At 45.6% G+C, this 24,904-nt stretch overlaps 2 protein-coding genes and 1 non-coding gene across 5 annotated transcripts; all 3 read left to right on the top strand.

The window, feature by feature from the left end:
* Positions 1-4,099: 4,099 nt before the first annotated feature.
* On the top strand, positions 4,100-8,774 carry LOC120699880 (diacylglycerol kinase 1-like). Of its 2 annotated transcripts, none has more exons than XR_005685690.1 (8): positions 4,100-4,276; positions 4,699-5,825; positions 6,165-6,531; positions 6,605-6,681; positions 7,457-7,576; positions 7,815-7,979; positions 8,074-8,207; positions 8,290-8,774. XR_005685690.1 is itself a non-coding variant. In XM_039983978.1 (8 exons), exons 2-8 carry the CDS (start codon positions 4,710-4,712, stop codon positions 8,437-8,439), a joined length of 2,133 nt encoding a protein of 710 aa, XP_039839912.1. In that variant the 5' UTR covers positions 4,100-4,276; positions 4,699-4,709; the 3' UTR covers positions 8,440-8,774. The 2 variants fall into 2 exon arrangements, 1 of the variants encoding a protein (XP_039839912.1); XM_039983978.1 differs by having other exon boundaries at positions 8,070-8,207.
* Positions 8,775-8,956: 182 nt separating this feature from the next.
* TRNAK-CUU lies at positions 8,957-9,029 on the top strand. Its single transcript has one exon. It is a non-coding gene; the product is annotated as a tRNA-Lys (tRNA).
* Positions 9,030-9,385: 356 nt separating this feature from the next.
* On the top strand, positions 9,386-23,970 carry LOC120699879 (probable inactive purple acid phosphatase 1). 2 transcript variants are annotated; one of them, XM_039983976.1, is made up of 12 exons: positions 9,386-9,612; positions 9,696-9,787; positions 9,884-9,950; positions 10,039-10,161; positions 10,262-10,354; positions 21,760-21,889; positions 22,001-22,082; positions 22,195-22,327; positions 22,428-22,633; positions 22,723-22,848; positions 22,981-23,290; positions 23,462-23,970. In XM_039983976.1, the coding sequence occupies exons 1-12, from the start codon at positions 9,442-9,444 to the stop codon at positions 23,765-23,767; spliced, it is 1,839 nt and encodes a 612-aa protein (XP_039839910.1). In that variant the 5' UTR covers positions 9,386-9,441; the 3' UTR covers positions 23,768-23,970. The 2 variants fall into 2 exon arrangements, with proteins under 2 accessions (XP_039839910.1, XP_039839911.1); XM_039983977.1 differs by lacking the exons at positions 9,386-9,612; positions 9,696-9,787; positions 9,884-9,950; positions 10,039-10,161; positions 10,262-10,354 and adding exons at positions 20,265-20,721; positions 20,798-20,889; positions 21,055-21,121; positions 21,213-21,335; positions 21,442-21,534 and having other exon boundaries at positions 23,462-23,944.
* The last annotated feature ends 934 nt before the right edge of the window (positions 23,971-24,904 follow it).

Below are 24,904 nucleotides of genomic sequence, written 5' to 3'. Positions count from 1 at the left end.
AGATCGACTAATGCTTGAGTTTGACCTTTTTCTCTTGAATTTTCTAGGAACCCAGCTGGAAGCAGGTTTTCTTTTCCTACAACCTGAATTACATATATACATTAAAAAATATCCAAGAGCGAAATTTGTGTCATGAGAATTAGACCCTGTTTGGTTACTGGGACTTTTTCATAAGTCCCTAGGACTTTTGGGACTAAAAACCCAAACAGGGGAGACTTTTTGGGACTAAAAATCTGGTAGGGGCTAAAACTTGAGAAGTCCCTCAAGAGGTGCTTTTTGAGACTTTTAGATCCAGATTCCACTCTACCCTTGCCCCTGGGTCCACCCACAGCGAGTCCAGGCCACCCGTGACCCCCCCCCCCCCCCGCTCCCCCTCTCGATCCACGCCGCTGCGCCACCCGCGCAAGGCCGCCGCCTGCACCGCCCGCCTGCAGCGCCACCTGCGCCTCCGCTCCACCCGCCTGCATCTCCACGCCGCCAACAGCGCCGCCGCCGCCGCCGCCACCTGCAGATCCCAGCGCCTCCACCATGGACGACTTCGCCCATGGTGCCCGCGCGCGCCCCGCGGAGCTCCCTTCCACTCCTTCGCCGGCGGGGCGCGGGGTCATGGCGGCGGCGCTCCGAGCTCGGCCTGCTCACTCCCCTCCCTCGTTCCGGCGCTGCTCCGGCCGGCCTCGAGTGGATCAGCGGCGGCGGAGCTCGGCCAGCCTCCTGCTTGAGCTCGGAGGCCATGGCGGCGGCCATGGCGAGCCTCGAGCTCGGGCCGTGGAGGGAGGCGCTGACCAGGGGCATGGTGGCAACTCCTCGCGGCGGCCGCGAGAGGAAGGAGCACGGCGCGGCATGGCTCTGCAGGGAGGGGTATTTGGAGACCCGCGCGACCTCCCGGGCCGCAGCCATGGCGAGCCCGATGCGCTGGACCCGCCCGGGATGAGGACGTGGCGGCCTTTGAGCGGGATGCGCGGGGTCGCGCCAGGAAGGCGAGCGCGGCGAGGAGGCCGACGGGCAGGAGGAGGAGCGCCGCGGCTATGGCGGCGGGAGGTGGAGTGCGGGGATGGATCGAGGCGGCGGGGTTGAAGAAGTGGGGACTGGGCAAGGGTATTTGTGTCCTTTCACAACTTCATTTAATGTTCTCTAATCCCTTTAGCACCTCAAACCAAACAGGTTGGGACTTTTTGTTTTAGTCCAGAGACTAAAATTAGCTCATGGACTTTTAGGAACCAAACAGGGCCTTAGTGATTACCACCATCTAGTCCTAATCGTCAGGGTTAGGGTTTGATAGTTTTAGGGGAGAGTTTTTTTTTTAATTTCGGCCTCTGCATAACAGCGTAAGGAATTTATCCATCCATCTATTGTAACAAGTATCACCGCTTGTGGTTGTCAAAATGTTCCAACAGATATGAAATAGGTTCGCAAATTCATAAAAGGTAGAAGCTTAAGCGTGTAGCCTATTAATAAGCATCCACTCATTGCATGTGAGGATCATCATGATCACATAACTTAGGGTTGGATTTTAATGGCATGAACTTGAGAAAAATGATGATGTTACAGATCAATATGCAATGATAGTGTTCGTAAAAAAAAATTCTTGTAAACCTCAATGACAAGCATGGGCGTAAAATTCTATAGATAGTCCACTTATTTGAAGGCAGAGTTAGTGAAATGAAACAAAGCATTTGTGAGAGGCGGGTGCAATGGTGAGACCATGAATGTTGGAATGCAAGCAAGCGAGATGACAATCATATGGAGATATGGATATGGAAAAGAGGCAGAGGTATAATGTGAAGGCTAGATATGTTTGTGTTAGTAGACCTAAAACACTTTTTTGTTAGAAAAGAAGCCACATCAATGGGGGTACTGAAAGAATATTGTCAGTTAATCCTGGAATAAATTCAAAAAAATGCGAGCACCAGCGTGTGAGTCGAGGACTCGAGTCCTTATGTGAAAGTTCCACCATAAGAAATTTTACCAGTTGAGCTAGCTCACCATCTATAGTAGTTTAGTCGAAGGCACTAAGGATATTAAAGTATTTCTGTGTGTGCGTGTATGCATGGGTTACGAGGGACCTTTTATTCCCTCCCACCTTTTCAATGGATGCGTTATTCACATATTTCCCCTTCATGAGAAATCAAATTTAAGATGTAAATAATATTAAGAAAAAAGTTCAATTTACTCTCTTCAAGTATAGCCAAAGTCTGAATAATCCCCTAAATTATAATTAAGTTCAATTTATCCCCTAAACTATGCCATTTAGTTCATTCCACCCCATAATACAATTTTTTTTCTCCATACACAAGTTGAATTTTAAATTTAAATTTTACAGGATAGTAGTGGACATCACGATGCATATTTAAAAAAATTATTATAATTTTTACATGTTTAATTTTCATATAATTTTGAACTTCAGTAATTAATTTATTATTAAATATTCTAACCTATCAAAATAATGATAAAAACCTATGATGCATTTTTTTCTAACATGTTTCTAATGTGTACTATCATCTTGTAAAATTTCAAATTAAAACTAGAGAAATAAAAAAGATAAATTGTATGAAGGGGTAATTTGAACCAAATGGCATAATTTGAGAATAAAATGAACCAAATGATAGTTTTGGAGATTATCCAGATTTTGGCTATAGTTGAGGGGAGTAATTTGGACTTTTTTCTAATATTAAGCTAAATTTCTTCATGTTTCTTGGTCAGATTTAGAACCTGCTTCATTCACTACAAAAATATTAGCATGCCAAAATATAGACAAATCTATAAATTTTAGCACTCATTTGGTTGGAATCCAAAATATTTTGGGGGCACAAAATAAGATCGTGTCTACAAAATAAGATCCTTGTTTGATTTCCTCTCTAGAATTTTTTTTAGATTATACAGTATAACTAAGTCACTCACAACGCACGCACACTCACACCCCTATGAACACACGTACGCAAATCATATCCTTATGAGGATATTCGAAGACTGAGCCGGCAAATCCTCGAGATTGACGAAGTCACCACAGACGCCTCGCTGTCGACGGGAACGTTGTCTACCACTGAATACACAATGCGTCGAACCTAGGACCTCAGGTGCTACCGAATCACTTGTAACCACTAGGCTACAGGCCCTTTCGCAGTTGCCCCCTAGAATTGACTAGAAGCACTTTGACTGCTAATTAGGATATCAAACAAAGTCAGTTTATAAAATCAACTTCAGAACTCCTGCGCTAGGAACCCTGACGAATCTAATGAAGCCTTTGACCGCGTGATTTGAGGATAGTTACTGTAGCATCATTATAGCCAATCATCGATCCATGAAGAGATTTTATAAATAAAATTCATTTAATACTCTATGCATGTAAGATTTCTTTCTTGGCTCGCCTGTTCTAGGAACTCTAGAAGATAACCAAACAAGGCCAATAATGAAAGTGAGATTCAATGCTTAGATATAATGGTTTGCGTACCTATATTTATAGGGATGAAGTGTGCGTATATGTATATGAGTGTTTATGTTATACTCCCTCCATATCCAAAATAATTAACATTTTGGACAAGGTTTGAGTCAAACCTTGAAAATATAAATCATAAATAACTCTCAAGTTGTTGAGTTTGAAAATGTAAAAATTATATGAATAGATTTGTCTTGAAAAATACTTTTATAAAAGTATACATATATCACTTTTTGATAAATATTTTTAAAGAAATAAGAAGTCAAAGTTGTGTTTTGGAGACCGTGTCGCTGTCCTAAACGTCAATTATTTTGAGTATGGAGGGAGTACTGTGTTTTGGAATACATCAAATTTCTGTTCCATTTTAGCTTCGATTGAATTTCCAGATTTCTATTAAAAAACCCACATGGTCGGAACCCATTTGCGAATTGCGCGATTGGCCGAGGCCCGAGCACCGAATGTCGGCCTGCCAGCAGCGTCGAGAAGCGTCTCACCCGGTCCCACTGCACGTGGGCCTCGCAGACATCCCGAATCCAGCCCGCAGTTTAATTCCACCCCGCCCCAAGCGCACCCTCCCCCGTCGGATCCTCCCCGGACGGCCGTGATCAGTCCCCGTGACGTGGCCCGAGACACGGGCCCCCGCAAACCCGCCGTAATTAACTCGCAAATCCCCCATCAATTCTGGGGCCTTTTGCCTTCCTCGCAGCAGCGAATCGAGGAGGGGAAAGGGCAGCAGCGCAGCGCAGCGCCGGCGAGCGAGCGAGCGCCTTCGAGGATCAAAATGTGAGGGCGAGCCCCGGTGGGCTCCGATCGCCGATTCCCGAGCCGCCTGCGCTGATCTCAGTAAGATCTCTGTCCCGCTCGGTTCCCTGAAGAAATTGGAAGGTTTCGTTGCGCGCTGTGGCTTCTCATTGCGGGTGCTACGAGGGGGGATAGGGATTAGGGTTCCGAGGTGGAGTATCGGGTGTAGAACTTGCGGGTTGATTCGAGGGCGTGTTTGGTTGAGGCACTTCGTTTGATCAATTTGCGCCTGCACTAATTCGATAAGTTGGTGGTATTTGGGGGGGGGGGGGGGGGGGGGTACGATTTCGGTTCTGGTTTATTGCCACCGAATGGGTGCTTGCAGGTTTACAACTCCCAACCCCTTGAAATTTCAAGCTAACAGGCATCAAATAAATGTTTAGCATTGTAGGACAGTCAGTCTCCACCAGGACCCAACGGATTTGCCTGGGTTAATTTGTCTCATTGCCTGGTGTCTGGTGCAGGGACACTCAAGATGCTGGATCCTAGCTGGAGTGCCGTGTCCGAGTACTGGTCCGTGATAATCGCCACCGCCGTGTTTGCGTGCGTGGGCGCGGTGACCATCTACTACGTGGTGAATCAGCTGAACAAGAACATCAGCCTGAGCCTGGTGAAGGCGATCAGGGTCAGGGCGAAGCGGTACAAAAAATGGAAGGACAGGGTCCCCGCCGCGTCCCACGTCTGGAGGAAAGAGGTTATCCCCCGGAGCAAGGGCCTGAAATGCTGCGTGTGCCTCAAGTCCGTTTCGCCGCCTCAGTACTCTAGGGCGACCATCCACCAGTGCGATATCTGCGGCGCCGCCGCGCACCCGAGCTGCTCGGGGAATGCGCACAAGGATTGCAAGTGCGTTTCCATGGCTGGTTTGAACCATGTCCTCCACCAGTGGGCTGTGCAGTGGATTGACACGGCGGATCACTCCGAGGAAGACTCTTTCTGTTGCTACTGTGACGAATCTTGCAATGGAGCTTTCCTTGCAGGGTCTCCGATTTGGTACTGTATGTGGTGTCAACGGCTCGTGCATGTTGATTGCCACAGCAGCTTAGCCAAGGAAACTGGTGATATCTGTGACTTGGGGCCATTGAAGCGGCTGATATTGTCACCTCTTTGTGTGAAGGAGCTTCATTGGACAGGTGTGGGGATTTTGAGTTCTATCACAAGTGGGGCTAACGAATTGGCTTCCACTGTCCGAGAGACGATTATGATTCGTAGAAAAAGGTTCAAAAATGGTACTACATCTGCTGACTCAGATAGCTCTGGGGCTATTGAGCTACCATCTGATGTTGAAGGAGACTCGCAAGAAGCAAATAGCGGAGCAAAGAGGAGGGATGATCAGACCAACGGCAAACTTGAAGAGGTACACCAAAGCTCAGAATCAGAGAAAGATAAACAACTTGTATCAGATAACACAGCTGCAACTGGTAGGTCAAATGGGCAACGTGAGAATTCTCATGCGCAGAACAATCAGAAGTATGAAATTGTCAACGTGCCTTCTGATTCCAGGCCCCTCCTTGTTTTTGTTAACAAGAGAAGTGGTGCCCAGAGCGGTGATTCATTGAGACAGCGTCTGCAGATCCTTCTTAACCCTGTGCAGGTTGGTTTAATTGCTTTAAGCTCTGATTTCGGATACATCTAGCACACCCATCCAATTTTTTTTGGGAGCACAAATGCAGTATGATCTTGTGTGAATTTGCATGTATCTTTAGAGCTGGAAGTGGAAAGCTTGTTTGCATAACTTTAATAATTCCTTTTATACTTTGTTTGTTTAAAACTTCGTACTCTGTAACTTTTTGGATTTGATAAAGTTTGGTGCAAACTGCAATTCGCAATTCAGTTAATGCTACACCTTCCCTTTTTAATCTCTTCATGTTATGTCATTTATTGATACAACACGAGTCCACTTTCCATTATGGTACTAACTCAATTTCATTAGGTTTTTGAGTTGAGCAAGCAGCAAGGTCCAGAGGTTGGTTTAGCTTTGTTTCGGAAGGTAACCCACTTCAGAGTTCTTGTATGTGGTGGAGATGGCACTGTTGGTTGGGTTTTAGATGCCATTGAGAAACAGAAGTTCGAAGCTCCACCTCCTGTGGCCATCCTTCCAGCTGGTACTGGTAATGATCTTGCGAGGGTTCTGTGTTGGGGTGGTGGCCTTGGTGTTATTGAGAAGCGGGGAGGTCTCTTCTCAGTTTTGCAAGATGTTGAGCACGCAGCAGTCACTGTTCTAGACAGATGGAAGATCACAATTAAGGACAAACAAGGGAAACTTATGGCACCACCAAAATTTATGAACAACTACTTTGGTATGTTACTTCTTATCTTGGATTCTGGAGGTTTTTGCATGGTCAGATAACTGTAATACTGATGCTTTTTCAGGGGTTGGTTGCGATGCAAAGGTTGCCTTAGATATCCATAACTTGAGGGAAGAAAATCCTGAGCGGTTTTATAGCCAGGTAATACCTACTAGCTTGCTCCCTGACCCCCCCCTGTTATGTGCATTGCTCTCCCTGACTCTGTTGTTGTTGCAATTTGGTGGTGGACCTGTGTGCTTTACTTTCCCGTGATGACATGATTTGTGCCAGTGTTAATATATGTTCCAAGATTGCTGAAATTGCTTAAACATTTGGAATGAGTAAAACAGTATGTTTTCAGCTTCTCTTGGACTGAAATTATGCTTTTAAAAATCGGGACAATGTTCAGAGTAGCACAATGCAATACATACAAATTTCAGGATGTCAAAGTTCTGTACAATATTGTATGATGTATATCTGTAAGCATAATAAATATTATGGATCAAGTGCATATGTATGTGTTTTTAAAGTTGGTTCATTGGAGCCTGGAGGGAAATAGATCTCCTTTCAACATGTTGACGATATTTGGGGAGCTGGACATTCAACATCAGGTCATGTTGCAAGCATTTCCTGGATGATTTGTAGACCATTGAATTTGTAAACTAATGCTCATATAGGTATGAAAATGTATTCTAGCTGTAGTGAGAAATTGTTGAATGAAACAAACTGATGCATCTTCATTCAACAAATTATCTTAATTGCTTATTTCTTCCCTCACCTTTTTCAGACTTATGCTTGCGTTAAACTCAAACTTCTGACGATGATCATGTTTCCATGCATTTCATGCTTAGCAATGTTTCACTCTGTTCTGTATGCATCATCCTTTGTATATAGTTAAAATTTCTTGAGCACTGATAGGATGCAGATATTTTTGTAGTTTATGAACAAGGTGCTTTATGCAAGAGAGGGAGCAAAGAACATCATGGACAACACGTTTGATTATTTTCCTTGGGATGTCAAACTTGTGATAGACGGATCCAAAATTGATATTCCTCAGGTAAGTGCACCACATCTTCTCTGCTCCTTTTTCTCCTCAAAGTAAGCACGGCTTGCATATCTGCAAAATAGAATGCTAACCCCATTATGCACATTAGTGATGGATTGTTTAGTTAAGATTGTTACTACAGCTTCATGGTCCACTTCTTGAAGAAATTTTAGTAAGCACCTTTGGAAGTATTAGAGAAGCATATTTGATTAGCTTGTGTAACCTTATTATTTTTATACCTTAATTGCAGGACTCTGAAGGTATCCTTGTTGCCAATATCCGAAGCTACATGGGAGGGGTTGACCTATGGAAGAACGAGGATGATGTCTCTGACACTTACCTCCCTCAATCCATGCATGACAAGAAGCTGGAAGTAGTAAGCTTCACAGGAATGCTGCATCTGGGAAGGCTGCAGGTACGGGGGATGAATACTCTTGATTGTAGACTTCACGGTGTTTCTTGTTTGACATGAACTGTGGACTTTCAATAAACAATCTTGTTCTAGGTAGGGCTTTCTCGTGCGAAAAGATTAGCTCAAGGTCATCATATAAAGATTGAGATCAGTACGACAATGCCAATCCAAGTGGATGGAGAGCCGTGGTCTCAGGAGCCGTGCACCATTGAAGTTTCTCATCATAACCAGGTTCCTCTCACTCTCCTTTAGTTTATCAGTTCTACCGCATCCGCTTCCTCCCTGACTTACAGCAAGGGTCTCTCACTTGCAGGCCTTCATGCTGAAGAGAGTTTCCGAAGAACCTCTCGGTCACGCCGCTTCTGTCATGGCCGACATCCTGGAAAATGCCGAGAACAGTGGCATCATTTCGGCCATGCAGAAGAGGACTCTGCTTCAGGAGATAGCTTCTAGGCTTTTGTAGGACAGTTCTAACGCTTGCGCTTGTAGTTGTGTAGTGCTCACCCTATAGCTTATTCTCTTGTTTTCCGCTGCCAGTGCCAGAGGCTTCCTTCCGGTCTAGTAGGGAACTATGCCTGGACGTTTGTACATACAGTCGTGGTATTTTACACCTGATTTGGATTGTGGCTGTGTATAATTTTGTGTAAAATTTTGTACGCCCTATTGGGTTGAGCATAGTTGGTTAGGGCCCTGCCAGAGCATTGTGTGTACTCTGTTGCCCTTGGTGAGGCTAGAAAACGTGATATCATTTCTTGGTTGTTGAAACTTAAAACTACAAATTTTCAACCTTTTTGTTTATCTGGATTCCAATTTTTTTTTGGGCACAAATTTTGCAGAGGTGTTCTCTCTTGTCTGTCTTATACTCGTATCAATAAAGTGGATATAATGGCTTCGATTATTGACAGTTTATAGTGATGTCAGGTGATGGCCTTGTGTTACAAGAACATTGAAGATAGTAAACAAGTACAGGCAATCAAAAAGCCCGTCTAGCTCAGTCGGTAGAGCGCAAGGCTCTTAACCTTGTGGTCGTGGGTTCGAGCCCCACGGTGGGCGTTTATTTTTTTTTTCATCTTCATTTTTTTCCCCCCTCATGTTCTCCCCTGTTAGCTCAAGTCCTTTGTTCCCAAAACAATGTTCTAAAATTTCTTGGTTTCATTTTGCAGCCAACAGATTCATCAAGTCACTGGGGAAGCTTCGTAATCCCAACTATGCCCACTTGTTGGCCTTGGCCTAGTGGCTGAAGTGCCGGCCTGTGTTGGCGGCTTCCGATGCCCCACTCTTCGCTGATCACCAATTCTTTACTCCCCCTGCACCAAAGCTGTTTCTCGAAGTGATCAGTCAGTCAATGCTTCCTCATCCCTTATTTCCATCTATCCCTGGAGATACTCAAGCAAGTCCAGTTCTTTCTTTCAATCCCCCTTCAGAAATCCTATTCAACCTGTGCTGCTGTGCTCCAGGAAGAGCAATGGGGCTCCTGGTGGCGCTATGGGCGGCGGTTCTGGCACACGCTCTAGCCCGCGCCGGCGTGCTGCACGCCGGCGAGCAGCCGCTGTCGAGGATCGCCATCCGGAGGGCGACGGCCGCCGTGGCTGGTTCGGCCAGCGTCAAGGCTCGCCCCGCAGTCCTTGGCCTAGAGGTCTCTCGCTCATGCTTGCTCAGCTTTTTCTTCAGTGATGACGCACCCATTCGCTCACATTTTTTGTGATGCTTGTGTTGCAGGGTCAGAGCAGTGATTGGATGGTCGTCGAGTTCTCCCATCCGAACCCCTCCAACGACGACTGGATCGGCGTCTTCTCTCCTTCGGGCTTCAGGTGAGCTGCAACTATGACATTGACATGCGCTGCCTGCGTCCCCCTTTTCTTCTGGCTCTTCTTCAGACGATGATGTTCATCTCTTCACGTGTTCAGCTCTGAAATCTGCCAGCCTGAGAATTGGGAGGACCTGCCGCCATTTCTTTGCACGGCACCGATAAAGGTCACCACTCACCAGTACTGCTCTTCCATCTTTGTGCGTTACTGACATGGATTCAGAGACTGAATTTTGGTGAGGTACGGACCTGCAGTTCCAGTATGCAAACTTCACGAATCATGCCTACAACAAGAGTGGGAAGGGGTCCTTGAAGCTGCAGCTGATCAACCAGAGAGCGGACTTCGCATTTGCGCTCTTCAGTGGAGGCCTCTCGGCTGTAAGACTAAAGCATGTCTTCTCAAATTTTTTTTGTGTAGTGTACTGACACCGAATAGTTTGAATGGTATTTGACGATGATTTATTTTGCACTGTAATAGCCGAAGCTGATTTCTGTCTCAAACAAAGTGACGTTTGAAAATCCAAAGGCGCCCGTCTATCCTCGGCTGGCGCAAGGGAAATCTTGGAATGAAGTAAGTTCAAACTTTGACTTGTTTTTGCCAACGCAATGCACAGAGTGATTGTTGTTTGACTGCCTATGCATCTTCATACATCTTTCTATCTCTGAACTAGTGCTTGATTTTTGCAAACAAGAAACAAAATAGGCCACGAAATAATTGGCAAGGCACCTTCTCTATTTGCAGAATCGATGTGTCCAAGATGGATCAAACAATTACATCGGGCGTTTCAACGCGACAACCCATGTCGTCGTCGGTGGGGGTGGTGCAAGCCTCTCCCCGTTCAGAGCCACCGTGCCATACTGGAGCTTCTTCAGGGACCTCGACTTCGGCTTCGTCAAGCTCACAGCTCTCAACAATTCGTTCCTCTTGTTTGAGTACAAGAAGAGCCGCGATGGCAATGTGTATGACCATTTCACAATCTCGCGCGACTACCGAGACATCCTGGCCTGCTCCATCGACAACTGCCCCCGGACTACCGTAGCTGTTTGAGCAACCTCTGGAATCCAGAAGGCAAGTTTGGTTTTCTTTGTACTATTTTGACCTTTTGGCAGTAAAGCTCCCATCCACGAAAGAAACATGATTTGTACTATTTGTATACACCAATGAACTCGATGTAATTTTGTTGTGTCCAAAAATTACACTACTGATACTCAATCTGATCTAGAACCTTGGAATCAGAACACTGAACTGAACAAAGTCACATGACAGTCCCACCTCGCCGTACAGATCCACTCTCGATCCAATCGACCATGGGTCCATGGGAACCAGATCCTCTGCAGTAGGAGGATTCTACCTACCAGGGACGTCCGAAGCTTTGGGACGTCGATCGCCCATCCAACGTGTTAGAGTATATTAGGCAACTCCAGATATGGTAGTTTAGGATTGATGTAATCCCGTGATAGCCTTCCTTATCTCTAGGGGAGGTGCCTTGCCCTCCAAGCCTTGTACTCCTATATATACTGCCCAAGGGGCTCATTGCAATACAATCGACCACATTATACGCATCCTACCTTTCCTACATGGTATCAGACGCCTAGGCTTTAGATCCTGACCTAGTCGCCACCGCTTCCGCTGCCGTCGCGCCGCCCCCGGGGAGATTGATCTCCGCCGTGGGCTGCGCCCTCCTAGGATGCGTCGTGGATCCCTCCGATCTGCGCCGCCGCCGTCAACCAGCAGCAAAGGGACTCCCCTCGCCGGTCGTCACCAGGATCCGCCGCAAGCACCGCCGTCCTCGTCGTCCCTGCCAGCGCATCTGGCAATGTGCCCCCATCTGCGTTAAATTTATCCGCAGAGATGCAGAGGGTTGGGAAGTGGTGGAGCGAGACCCCTAGACTAGAGTTTTGGCGGGTTGCATCCTTGGGGGCTGAGTGTGCAGCCCCTCTGTTTTGCTGGGACCGGTCTGACCGGTCGGAGTGACCGGTCTGACCGGTGTCTACGTGGGGAACCCATGCATACCGGTCTGACCGGTGGGATGCACCGGTCTGACCGGTGGTGTCAGGCTGGACCTCTAGGGGCAGTGTAGTATAGTCTTTTTCTTGGCACAAATTCTAGTTTTAATAGTTGGAAGACTTGTACATCAAGTAGGTATTTAAACCCGGATTGTAAAATTATTGTATTCGAAGTTGGTTTGTAAAAGTGTGTCTTATCCTATTATGTCACGTGTTGTATTTTCAAGTATTTTGTTGTGCTTGTACCATCTGTGTCCGCCTTCGCGTGGGACTACCGGTGTTGTTTTGATTGGGCCGTGGATTGAGAAAGGATCGCCAAATTAAACCATTAAACTAATGCGCCCGATGTGTTCAAATGACGACCATTACACTTAATTTGGAGTTTTAATTTAGCGTTCCGTCACAAGAGCGGTCCGCGGCGGCCGGCGGAGGCTGTGCGGCTTGTGCGCAGGAAGCGGCCCGCGGATGCGGCGCGGCCTGCTCGCCGGGAGCGCCCGCCGCGGCCAGTGGAGGCAACCAGCCCAACGTAGGGGGCACCGTGTGACAGACCCGCCGAGTTAAAACGCTTAATTAAGCTTAACCGCCATCACCTGGTGCATTAGCTTAATTAAGTGTAACTTGACAGGCTGTTTCCAACCCACAGGCCGACCGAAACACACCAGAAGTCTCGCACGAAGGCGAGCACAGAAGGTACCAGCACGATAAAAACTTACAATAATAGTAAATAATATCAAGGCTTCTTACAAAACAGCTTTAAATCTAAAATTTACAATAGAAAAGATAGCAGCGGAATAGAATCTAACTTACCGAGCATTTTTACTAGAGAATAACTAAAATAAACTAAATAAATCGAGGACTGCCGATACGTGAAGACGAGGCGCCACATCGAGCCCACCGATATGACACCTAGTTAGCTCCTAAACCTGAAATAGGGTAAACAACAAACCCTGAGCAACTAATACTCAGCAAGACTTACACGACCAGTGGGTATAACTTAGCCCACGTACCTAGACATGCACGACATTTGGCTGGTGGTTTGTTTTGCAGAAAAAGCAACTAGAGGTGTATCCTTACTTCCCATGTTTTAGCCCTATATTTTAGATAGATAGACTATTACTAATGTTTGCCTATCTAAACACCCAAGTTGGGGCATACAAAATTAAGATTTCAGAATAGTATCCATTTTTATGTTTCTAATATTCTATCTCATTTGCTACGGTGTGACAAAGAGATCAAGGCCCTCATATCCGCGAGACACGGCGAATCGATCCGATTTAACCTTGCAAGGTGGACCTAACCAACACGGCACGTATTTGCCCCGTCGGACTATACACGCCAACCATTCCCCTCCCCGCCTCGAACTACAGAACCACCCCACCTTCATATAGTCAGCCGAGCTCAACGTGAGACCACCAAAAGTAAACATATGCATCCCGTTTCTCTGCGACTACTCGACTCGCCCTACGGGGTGGTGATGCAGTTCTGTACTTTCGAAGCGAGGCAGTACTAGGCTTACCGGTTTCGACTACCTCCTACTCCCGGCATGCGGTTAGTACAATTCAATCCCCGATCAGCACTGCCACAACGACCGGTCCTTAATCTACACGGACGGGGCTAAGACACCCAGGAACCCTGTCCTGCTGCCATCTAACATCATCATCCCTGCCCGGTCTCACATTTCCATATCCATTCCATTCCAAGTCAAATACTGAAGTACAAAGATAATAATGTATCTCGCGAGTAACCGGCAATTACTCGGCTTCTAAAGCTTTCATATATCTCGCGAGTGACACGAAGCCACCCGACTTCTACCGGACTTATTTAGTCTAGCACCGCTATCGACCTAGACTTACTAGTAAACTCAAGAAAACCTAGGGATTATGCAGCTAGGGTTCCAATCAATCCCTAATACGTAATGCACAAGTACTAGATAAAACATATACATAGTGAGTCATAATTTAAAATAATAGGACATGCACCGGGGCTTGCCTTGAGTCTACGGCTCAGTGCTAGGGTGAGATGGGCCTTGGACTTGCTCCCCACGATCCTCCTGCTGCGGGGCTTGCCCCTGCGGCTCCTGTGGCTCCGCAACCACCTCGTATATGACTCCTTCAGCCGCGGCGTCTATACGTATGCATATGATATGAGAATGTATGCAATATAATTGAAACTTTGAAATAAACCCAAACCGATTACAAATACTACTAACCACACAACCCGACGTTCATAACTCTGCAAAACCGGAATATCCGGATTTAAATCCGGAATATCCGGATTCCCAAATCCGGAGTTTCCGGGGTTATACCCGGAGTTTCGCCCGGAGTTTTCAAAACCCGGAGTTTCCGGGCTTATACCCGGAGTCTCCGGGCTTGACAGCATTTTCGCCCCAAAAACTGAAATCTTGATTTTGACAAAACCAACCCACCAAAATCAAAACCCTTTTAGATCCTAGTTGAGGGATGCATATAGAGTTGATTGACCAAAGGAAACCACTTAGAACCTCCTAGAAACATAGATCGGGGCGGCACAAGTTGAATACCTAGGATGAGCTTTTTCTTGAATGAGGAACTTGAAATCCAAGGCACCCTTGGGAGGAACTCGTGGGGAGGAAGGTTCCCCACCCGATTTGAATCTTCCTTGGCTTTGAAATCACGTTTAGATGGGGGATTTGCACCCTAGGGCCTCATGGAGGGGGGAGAGCTTGTGAGGGAGAGGGAGAGTTCATGAGGGAGTGAAAGGGAGAGAGTGAACGTGAGGGAGACTGAGCTGTGAGGGAGAGAGAGAGAGAGAGAGAGTGTGTGTGTGTTTATTATATTTGTGGGACCCAGATGACCAAATTAGGGAAATAGAAACTCGACGCCCGGAGTATCCGGGCCAATGGCCGGAGTATCCGGGTAATTCCGGAATATCCGGGTGCAAACCCGGAGTATCCGGGTTTTCCCAGGCTCCAGAAAATTGGACTGAACTTGAGTCGATTTTGGTGACTCGATTTGTACCCGAAGGATTAGGTCTCTAATTAACTAGTTAAGCCCGTGATTAATCTTGATTATAGGTGATTAACACCTGGGGTGTTACAATCCTACCCCCTTAAAGAAATCTCGTCCCGAGATTTAAAGGGAAAGGAAAGGCCGAAAATGGACTTCTAAGAACCGTACATGGCCATGAAATCTTACATACTTGCTTAAACTCCATGCTAGATATTCCAATTGAGGTCAAGAAAACAGTGGGAAAAAGAAGGACTCGAGGAATTTCCAACTTGGGTTGGAACAGAAATCCTTACTTATACATCATGAGTTTCAAGGAGCTCCTGAAATCCCTGAAGAAAGGGCATCAAGGCAAGTTTGTATTCAAGAACATTCTTGCTCAACTTTATTTATTAATTAAGTTACATGATGCAAAAATTACATGATGCAAAAATGCACATGTTGCTATGCAGATTAATAGATTACGATCCCCAGAAATTCAAACATCAAACAACCCGTTAGCATACTCTCCGAGAGCCTACCCCCTTAAAGAACAAACGCAGAAGAAATAAATTCCAAACATTGCACAAAAAGGAATGATGGTGTAGTTTCATCCACACGCACTTAAGCACCGGCGCGCTCCCAGGAGCACAATCGCGTGGCGGCCGCACACGCGAGGCCCTAGGTCCCGTCGCGGCGCTATGGTTCGTGGGACAAATCTCCACTATATAAGAACCACATAACACGATTGAATACAAAGAGATTAAAGAGGCAAGCAGCCAGAAAATACGTTCAAAGGCATGAATCCGTATGGTCCGTTAAACTACCACCAAAGTTTCCCTAACCTTGCATAACCCAACAATGCAACATGATGTGATGCAATAAGGTGGTTGCCTGCAACAAATATGGAACCCTACTAGTGCTAGATGACTATACTGAATGTGATCAAGTTTCTAATTTATTTATATTTATTTGAGCAAGAATGCAAGCGGAACCATTTTAGGTACAGGAATCAAGGCAATTAGAAATAACGAATACTCATACTAGAAGAACAACAGGGTGGTTTTAGTTATCAAGAATAACCGGGACGAGTGATCTTTGAGCATTTGAACGAACGACCTAGGGACAAGGATGTACGATCTCAATTTAACATTGACCAATAATAGTGGAAAACATCAATATTTGGATAAAAATAGAATGGTCATGGAACGACAGATAGGACATGGTTAGCTAATTATGGTGGAGAAAGGTATATCGAGAAAAACGACCAACAGTTTTATTTAAGACTAGCATCCTTATTTTGATTCTCAAGACAACAAGATTTAATAATTCGCACATCCTAAATGGTGATCACAAAACCTCTCATATTTAGGGTGTGTATCTAAACGGCTCAAACTTTGGTATTCAAAGTCCAGTCAAACTCAACGGTTTATTTTGTTTAATTTTGTTTTACTTGAGTAATACCTATGTTCAAATTCCAAATTTCTCGATGGTTTTATAAGAGACATAGGTCAAGTCATATACTGTTAACAATTTTAAAATATCGACCGTAAATAGATGGAGATGGTTCTATATACTTATATATATTTTATCAAGAACTAGATTCACTTTTCCTGAGTCAACTACCTTCAAGATGAAAATTTGCATAAATTAGAATACCATAAGTAATACACAAATTTGAGCCAACTTTCCCAAACTGCGATTCCAAGCAAATGTAGAAAAGCTTTTAAGTTTTCTTAACTGTACAAAAACAGAGTTCAACCATATTAACCATAAACCAAATTTCATTTCTAAACTTGACTGGCATAGACTATGAACCGGCTTCTCCTAGTGTTGAGAATTTGATGAAAAGCGATGCAGTAATATGTGAGGAAATTTACATGGACATGACACACAAAGCAAAACAAATGTATGACATGATACATGCATGACCTGCACGTCCTCACAAAAGAAAAATATTTTTGCTAATCCAACTATGGCAATATACGGATACCCTTCGGTGGCACAATACGTACTCTCCCTATATACTAGCCGTTTACTATTAATCTTTCCTACGTAAATGGGGTTAGTGTACCTGCAGAAGAACCACAAAATATATATATTCACACCTACTTAACGCCTTTTTCCTACGTAAATGGGGTTAGTGTACCTGCAGAAGAATCACAATATATATATTCACACCTACTTAACGCCTGGGAGTTAGTTGATACTATATTTACAACCACCTGACATAACCTACACTATATAGGGCTTACGATCTAATCTCTCCTAATCCCTTAAGCGCAAGAAATGTAGATTTCTGAAATTCATTTTTAGTCTTGAAAACACCAAAAATAATATTGCCGGTACCCCCTGGTGCATTTCAGCTCTGATACCAGCTGTGACAGACCCGCAGAGTTAAAACGCTTAATTAAGCGTAACCGCCATCACCTGACGCAATAGCTTAATTAAGTGTAACTTGACAGACTGTTTCCAACCCACAGGCCGACCGAAACACACCAGAAGTCTCGCACGAAGGCGAGCACAAAAGGTACCAGCACGATAAAAACTTACAACAATAGTAAATAATATCAAGGCTTCTTACAAAACAGCTTTAAATCTAAAATTTACAATAGAAAAGATAGCAGCGGAATAGAATCTAACTTACAGAGCATTTTTACTAGAGAATAACTAAAATAAACTAAATAAATCGAGGACTGCCGATACGTGAAGACGAGGCGCCACATCGAGCCCACCGATATGACACCTAGTTAGCTCCTAAACCTGAAATAGGGTAAACAACAAACCCTGAGCAACTAATACTCAGCAAGACTTACCCGACTAGTGGGTATAACTTAGCCCACGTACCTAGACATGCACGACATTTGGCTGGTGGTTTGTTTTGCAGAAAAAGCAACTAGAGGTGTATCCTTACTTCCCATGTTTTAGCCCTATATTTTAGATAGATAGACTCTTACTAATGTTTGCCTATCTAAACACCCAAGTTGGGGCATACAAAATTAAGATTTCAGAATAGTATCCATTTTTATGTTTCTAATATTCTATCTCATTTGATACGGTGTGACAAAGAGATCAAGGCCCTCATATCCGCGAGACAGGGCGAATCGATCCGATTTAACCTTGTAAGGTGGACCTAACCAACACGGCACGTATTTGCCCCGTCGGACTATACACGCCAACCATTCCCCTCCCCGCCTCGAACTACAGAACCACCCCACCTTCATATAGTCAGCCGAGCTCAACGTGAGACCACCAAAAGTAAACATATGCATCTCGTTTCTCCGCGACTACTCGACTCGCCCTACGGGGTGGTGATGCAGTTCTGTACTTTCGAAGCGAGGCAGTACTAGGCTTACCGGTTTCGACTACCTCCTACTCCCGGCATGCGGTAAGTACAATTCAATCCCCGATCAGCACTGCCACAACGACCGGTCCTTAATCGACACGGACGGGGCTAAGACACCCAGGAACCTTGTCCTGCTGCCATCTAACATCATCATCCCCGCCCGGTCTCACATTTCCATATCCATTCCATTCCAAGTCAAATACTAAAGTACAAAGATAATAATGTATCTCGCGAGTAACCGGCAATTACTCGGCTTCTAAATCTTTCCTATATCTCGCGAGTGACACGAAGCCACCCGACTTCTACCGGACTTATTTAGTCTAGCACCGCTATCGACCTAGACTTACTAGTAAACTCAAGGAAACCTAGGGATTATGCAGCTAGGGTTCCAATCAATCCCTAATACGTAATGCACAAGTACTAGATAAAACATATACATAGTGAGTCATAATTTAAAATAATAGGACATGCACCGGGGCTTGCCTTGAGTCTACGGCTCAGTGCTAGGGTGAGATGGGCCTTGGACTTGCTCCCCACGATCCTCCTGCTGCGGGGCTTGCCCCTACGGCTCCTGTGGCTCCGCAACCACCTCGTATATGACTCCTTCAGCCGCGGCGTCTATACGTATGCATATGATATGAGAATGTATGCAATATAATTGAAACTTTGAAATAAACCCAAACCGATTACAAATACTACTAACCACACAACCCGACGTTCATAACTCTGCAAAACCGGAATATCCGGATTTAAATCCGGAATATCCGGATTCCCAAATCCGGAGTTTCCGGGGTTATACCCGGAGTTTCGCCCGGAGTTTTCAAAACCCGGAGTTTCCGGGCTTATACCCGGAGTCTCCGGGCTTGACAGCATTTTCGCCCCAAAAACTGAAATCTTGATTTTGACAAAACCAACCCACCAAAATCAAAACCCTTTTAGATCCTAGTTGAGGGATGCATATAGAGTTGATTGACCAAAGGAAACCACTTAGAACCTCCTAGAAACATAGATCGGGGCGGCACAAGTTGAATACCTAGGATGAGCTTTTTCTTGAATGAGGAACTTGAAATCCAAGGCACCCTTGGGAGGAACTCGTGGGGAGGAAGGTTCCCCACCCGATTTGAATCTTCCTTGGCTTTGAAATCACGTTTAGATGGGGGATTTGCACCCTAAGGCCTCATGGAGGGGGGAGAGCTTGTGAGGGAGAGGGAGAGTTCATAAGGGAGTGAAAGGGAGAGAGTGAACGTGAGGGAGAGTGAGCTGTGAGGGAGAGAGAGAGTGTGTTTTTATTATATTTGTGGGACCCAGATGACCAAATTAGGGAAATAGAAACTCGACGCCCGGAGTATCCGGGCCAATGGCCAGAGTATCCGGGTAATTCCGGAATATCCGGGTTTTCCCAGGCTCCAGAAAATTGGACTGAACTTGAGTCGATTTTGGTGACTCGATTTGTACCCGAAGGATTAGATTTCTAATTAACTAGTTAAGCCCGTGATTAATCTTGATTATAAGTGATTAACACCTGGGGTGTTACACACCGCAGCACAGCCTCCGCGAGGGGAGCGGCCGGGCAGAGGAGGCGCTGCCTGGGCGTGCCCCTCCCGGTGCAAAGCCGGTAGAGGTGGCGCGGCCGGCGTGCCCCTCTCGGCGCGCAGCATGTACTGCGACGCTCCTTCTTCCCCTTTTCCATCTGCTGTGGCATGCTCGCCAGCCGCGAGCCAGGGTCGCCTCACCGCAGCCGGCCAGCATGCGGCCGTCATCTCCGGCCCTCCACGGCAGCGGGAGCAGCCTGCCAGCGACCTTGTTGCTGACGAGGTCGACGACGAACCTCCGTAGGGGGAGCCTGCTAAACTCGCGACTCGCGTGCAGGGTTATGCGGACAATGATTGACTAGGCGTAAGCTTCCTGCTCGTTGGATGCCGAAGCAACGGCGATGCGTAGTGGTACGTCCCTCGGAGGTAGAATCCTCTACTGCAGAGGATCTGGATCCGGGTCCATGGCCTTCACCAATCACCAATCACCAATGTGTAACTTCGTTTGTACGCATACGGCACACTTGCACGTACGGCACAGAAATTATCGTGCTGTGATTTGTTTTTGCCCTGAACAAAATTGCAGAGTCTACACTGCAGCACACTGACACTGACTGACAGAGTCAACGGCGGCGGCCCAACCTCCCGCTCTGCATTCGCGGCGTTCCGTTCCACACGCCACTTTGCTACCGGGAATATTCTTCTCAAGTTCTCATGCCCTCCTCAATGATTGGGTATATATGAGGCAACTTTTTTGGGCCAATCCTGCACAATTCGTCATCGTCGTCGGCTTCATTCAGTCGCTGCCTTTTTTTTTCCTTTTCTTGGAGGGGTTCTTGGAGCTGGGGTTTCAGTTGCAGCTAGGAATCCATCAGAGATTCAGAGTTTGTGAGAAAGGAGGAGGAGGAGGAGGAGCATGAGGCTGCTGCTGTGGGCGGCCGCCACATGGCTGGCCGTCTGCGCCGCGGCGAACCCTGGCAGAGGCGCCGGCGGGGAGCAGCCGCTGTCGAGGATCGCCGTCGAGAGGACGGTCCACGCCATCGACGACGCGGCGCACGTCAAGGCGTCCCCTTTGGTTCTTGGTCTGAAGGTGAGCCTCGATGCCCCCCTGACTGACTGATGCTGTTTGACAGTCTGGGTAACTTTTGTGGATTGTGATGATGCAGGGTGAGAACACTGAGTGGGTGGATGTGCAGTTCTTCCATCCGAGCCCATCCGGTGACGATTGGATCGGTGTGTTCTCTCCTGCGGATTTCAGGTAACGGTGTTGGTGTCTAGATGTAAGCAAATCAATTGGATCAGAGCAAACTCAAACTAATGGGGATAAATGTGCTTATAATGTTGCATGCAAAGGCCAAGATTCAATCCGATGTTTCTCTTGCTAAAAAAACAAAATTGATGTTTCTTGTTTGGGCATTGTCAGTGCTGCAATCTGTGAGCCTGAGAATCAGAGGCAGTATCCCCCAGTGCTTTGCACTGCACCTATTAAGGTTGGCATGCAACCTGTTCAGTTTATTCTCACTTCCTGAAGGCCCATAGTATCGAACCCTGAGTGATTTCATCCCCATATCTTCATTTCAGTACCAATTTGCAAATTTCAAAAATGATGACTACAATAAGACTGGAAAGGGATCTTTGAAACTTCAGCTGATAAACCAGAGGGAAGATTTCTCGTTCGCGCTTTTTTCAGGAGGTCTCTTGGCGGTAAGTGGAAAGCACTGCATCCTATGAAACAGCAACTCCAGTATGATACTGAAGGTGCATTCCTTCATGTTCTCCATCTGAAAAAGAAAATACACTCCTGTAACAGCCTAAGCTGATTGCTGTCTCCAACAAAGTGGCATTTATGAATCCAAAGGCACCAGTGTACCCGCGTTTGGCGCAAGGGAAGTCTTGGAATGAAGTAAGCTTTCCTGTCATCCACGACTGCGATAATCGTTTCTGTTGTATGGATCCTAGAAAACAGTGTGCAATGTTTGGGTGTTTGGTTGTACAGTTAATTACTGTAATATTTGGTTCTCAACTCAGCTCTGAATGAACACAGATAACATTCACTCTGGAAATTAACTGCAGTTACAAACCTAAGAATGTGATGGAAATATCAAATATTATATTGTTATTATTGCAGATGACAGTCACCTGGACAAGTGGCTATGACATTACAGAAGCAGTTCCTTTTGTTGAATGGGGTGAGAAAGGAGGACGCCGATTTCTTGCTCCAGCTGGCACATTAACATTTGACAAAAATAGCATGTGTGGTAAGTCATTATTTTTCTTATCTCCCTAGATAGATGAACAAAGAAGCTTGTGACAGCCCAGAGTTTACAATGCCAATATGCCTGTCAACTCATTCTCACCTGCACATGCAGGCGCACCGGCACGGACTGTTGGTTGGCGGCATCCTGGCTACATTCATACTAGCTACCTGAAGGATCTCTGGCCAGATTCCCTGTATGTGTTCTGTCTTCCAAATATATGTTTGTACATTCCAATTATGGTTAACCTATTGTAGAACTGTGGCTGATCCAGCTACTAAGCAACATGTTGATTTGCAAAATTTCAGGTATACTTACAGGCTTGGCCATAGGCTAATGAACGGTACTCGTATCTGGAGCAAGTCATACAGCTTCAAGGCATCGCCTTACCCTGGACAAGATTCGTTGCAACGAGTTGTCATATTTGGGGACATGGGAAAGGTATTTTTTTTCCTTCCATTTCTATCCTACTTCACACAGATAACAATTTGGTATTTTCATTTGCAAGTGTACTGAATCTTCTTCTGACAAATTTCTTCAGGCGGAAGCAGATGGTTCGAACGAGTTCAACAACTTCCAACCAGGATCACTGAACACTACTTACCAGATCATCAGAGACCTGGAAAACATTGACATGGTGGTCCACATTGGGGACATTTGCTACGCTAATGGATATTTGTCACAGTGGGATCAGTTCACTGCACAGGTCGAGCCGATTGCTTCGACGGTGCCATACATGATTGGCAGGTCAGTTTGAGTGCCTCATTTCAGTACTTGTACTTCATATGTTCTACCTTCCCTTGTATTCATGGTCAAATGAATGGGCGTTTCTGCAGTGGTAATCATGAAAGGGATTGGCCTGGGACTGGATCTTTTTATGGGAACCTTGATTCCGGTGGAGAATGCGGTGTTCCTGCTCAAACCATGTTCTACACTCCTGCTGAGAACCGTGCAAAATTCTGGTAAAAATTTAGTGTAGCTCAGTAACTGCTTTTCCAAAAAGAAAAAAAGTGTAGCTCAGTAAACCATAGCACTAGCAGTTTCTTCAGATGCCATTTCCTAGTTTTACTAACAGAACTGTTATCCTTCTTCAGGTACGCCACAGACTACGGCATGTTCAGGTTCTGCATTGCTCACACGGAAGAGGACTGGAGGCCGGGGACCGAGCAGTACAAGTTCATCGAGCAATGCCTGTCGTCTGTCGACAGGCAGAAGCAGCCATGGCTTATCTTCCTTGCACACCGTGTTCTCGGGTACTCCTCTTGCGCATACTATGAATCCGAGGGCACGTTCGAGGAACCGATGGGGAGGGAAGCTCTGCAGGAACTCTGGCAGAAGTACAAGGTCGATCTTGCCTTCTACGGCCACGTCCACAGCTATGAGAGGACATGCCCAGTCTATCAGGTGCGCCTTCAGTTATTCAGCTACCATTTACTTCTGCATCAGATCACATTATCAAACGATAGTTTGTAGGTTCTTTATTTCTTTTACATTGTATCGCATCTGACAAGTTTGTATTGCCCGCAATTCTACAGTGAAACAAAACTGAATTTTTGTGACCTCTGAATTTTGTAGAGCCAATGCATTGTCAATGCATCGAACCACTACAGCGGCCCATTCCAGGCGACGACGCACGTTGTTGTTGGCGGCGCAGGAGCCAGCCTCTCGGAGTTCACCACCTCAAAGATCCAATGGAGCCACTTCACCGACTTCGACCATGGGTTCGTCAAGCTCACGGCCTTCAACCATTCATCCCTGCTGTTCGAGTACAAGAAGAGCCGCGACGGCAACGTGTACGACCATTTCACGATCTCGCGGGACTACCGGGACATCCTCGCTTGCTCTATCGACAACTGCCCCCGGACTACACTGGCTTCCTGAAGTCCCAGTAGTTTTCAGACAGGGAATTCAGTTCATGGGGTCTCTTGGAACAATTTAGTAGTTGTACATATATAACTTTTTTTTCTTAGGAGTGCACCAATAAATGAGCATTTTTTTGTCTATGTTATTTTGTTGTACCTGAATACCCAGCGGGAAATAAGTTTGGTATATACGTGAGGTGCGGTGATTTGCCCATTTCAGCTTATGGCCAAGAGGCAAAATAGTCCATGACATTCGGCCATAGGCTGGGCTTCGTTGTTCAGGCTTTTGGCCTCACAAAACCAAGAACAATTTTTGATCTTTCAAAAAAAAAAAAACAAGAACAATTTTTATTGTCGTAAATATTTTTTGGTAAAAGAATAATTCTTACTGTTCATTAAAAACAAGGAGGAAAATTCAGAAAATCTTGCTCATATGGATTCAGGATCTACTTTTTGTTCAGCTGCCAGTGTAATGAGTTCCGTGTGGTCTTTTTCTCTAGGTTTGTCCCAAACTGTCCTTCGCTTGACATTATCTCTCAACCTGCTTGTGTTTGCCGGCTGTGTGATGTACACCAGTACATGTGTGGGCCAAATGAAAACCTTACCCAATCTTGTTTTGTGAGGAGGGGGAGAATTCCAGGAAGGAAAAGGGTCCAAGAAAGTGAAAATCACACAGAAAAAAGCCCCATTTGTTGTCTGGTTGGCGTTTCCAAGAGATGCTTTCCCCTGCGCAAAATGCCATGGATCCATCAGCATCAGATGTAACTCTCTTTCCATCAGACATTCCTACCAAGCATTGCTCAAGCCTGTGCAAATCAGAGAGACTGAGACCCTTCCTTTGTTTTTGCAAATTGCAAAGGTTACACGCACAATTACAGGTACACAAATATTTGCTTACATGCATAAAAAAAGAGGAGTTTAGGGACAAAAAAAAAAGATCCACCCACCATACCATTTTCACAATATTAGACTAACTCTTTGTCGTACAAAAGAAATGTTTATGTGATCCTACCATACACGAAGTCATGTTATGCATGCATTACATTTCTGAATGGGCTTAAGATTGGAATGTGTATATCTACAAAACTGTGTGAAACTTTTTCACAACATTTAGAAATAGTAGCTAATATGTTACAGTAACTATACAATGTTAATT

The sequence above is a fragment of the Panicum virgatum genome, chromosome 3K (assembly GCF_016808335.1).
Source record: "Panicum virgatum strain AP13 chromosome 3K, P.virgatum_v5, whole genome shotgun sequence".
In the NCBI taxonomy this organism is placed as follows: domain Eukaryota; kingdom Viridiplantae; phylum Streptophyta; class Magnoliopsida; order Poales; family Poaceae; genus Panicum; species Panicum virgatum.
The sequence above is the reverse complement of the archived record's forward strand: the minus strand, read 5'-3'. Positions and strand labels throughout refer to the sequence as shown.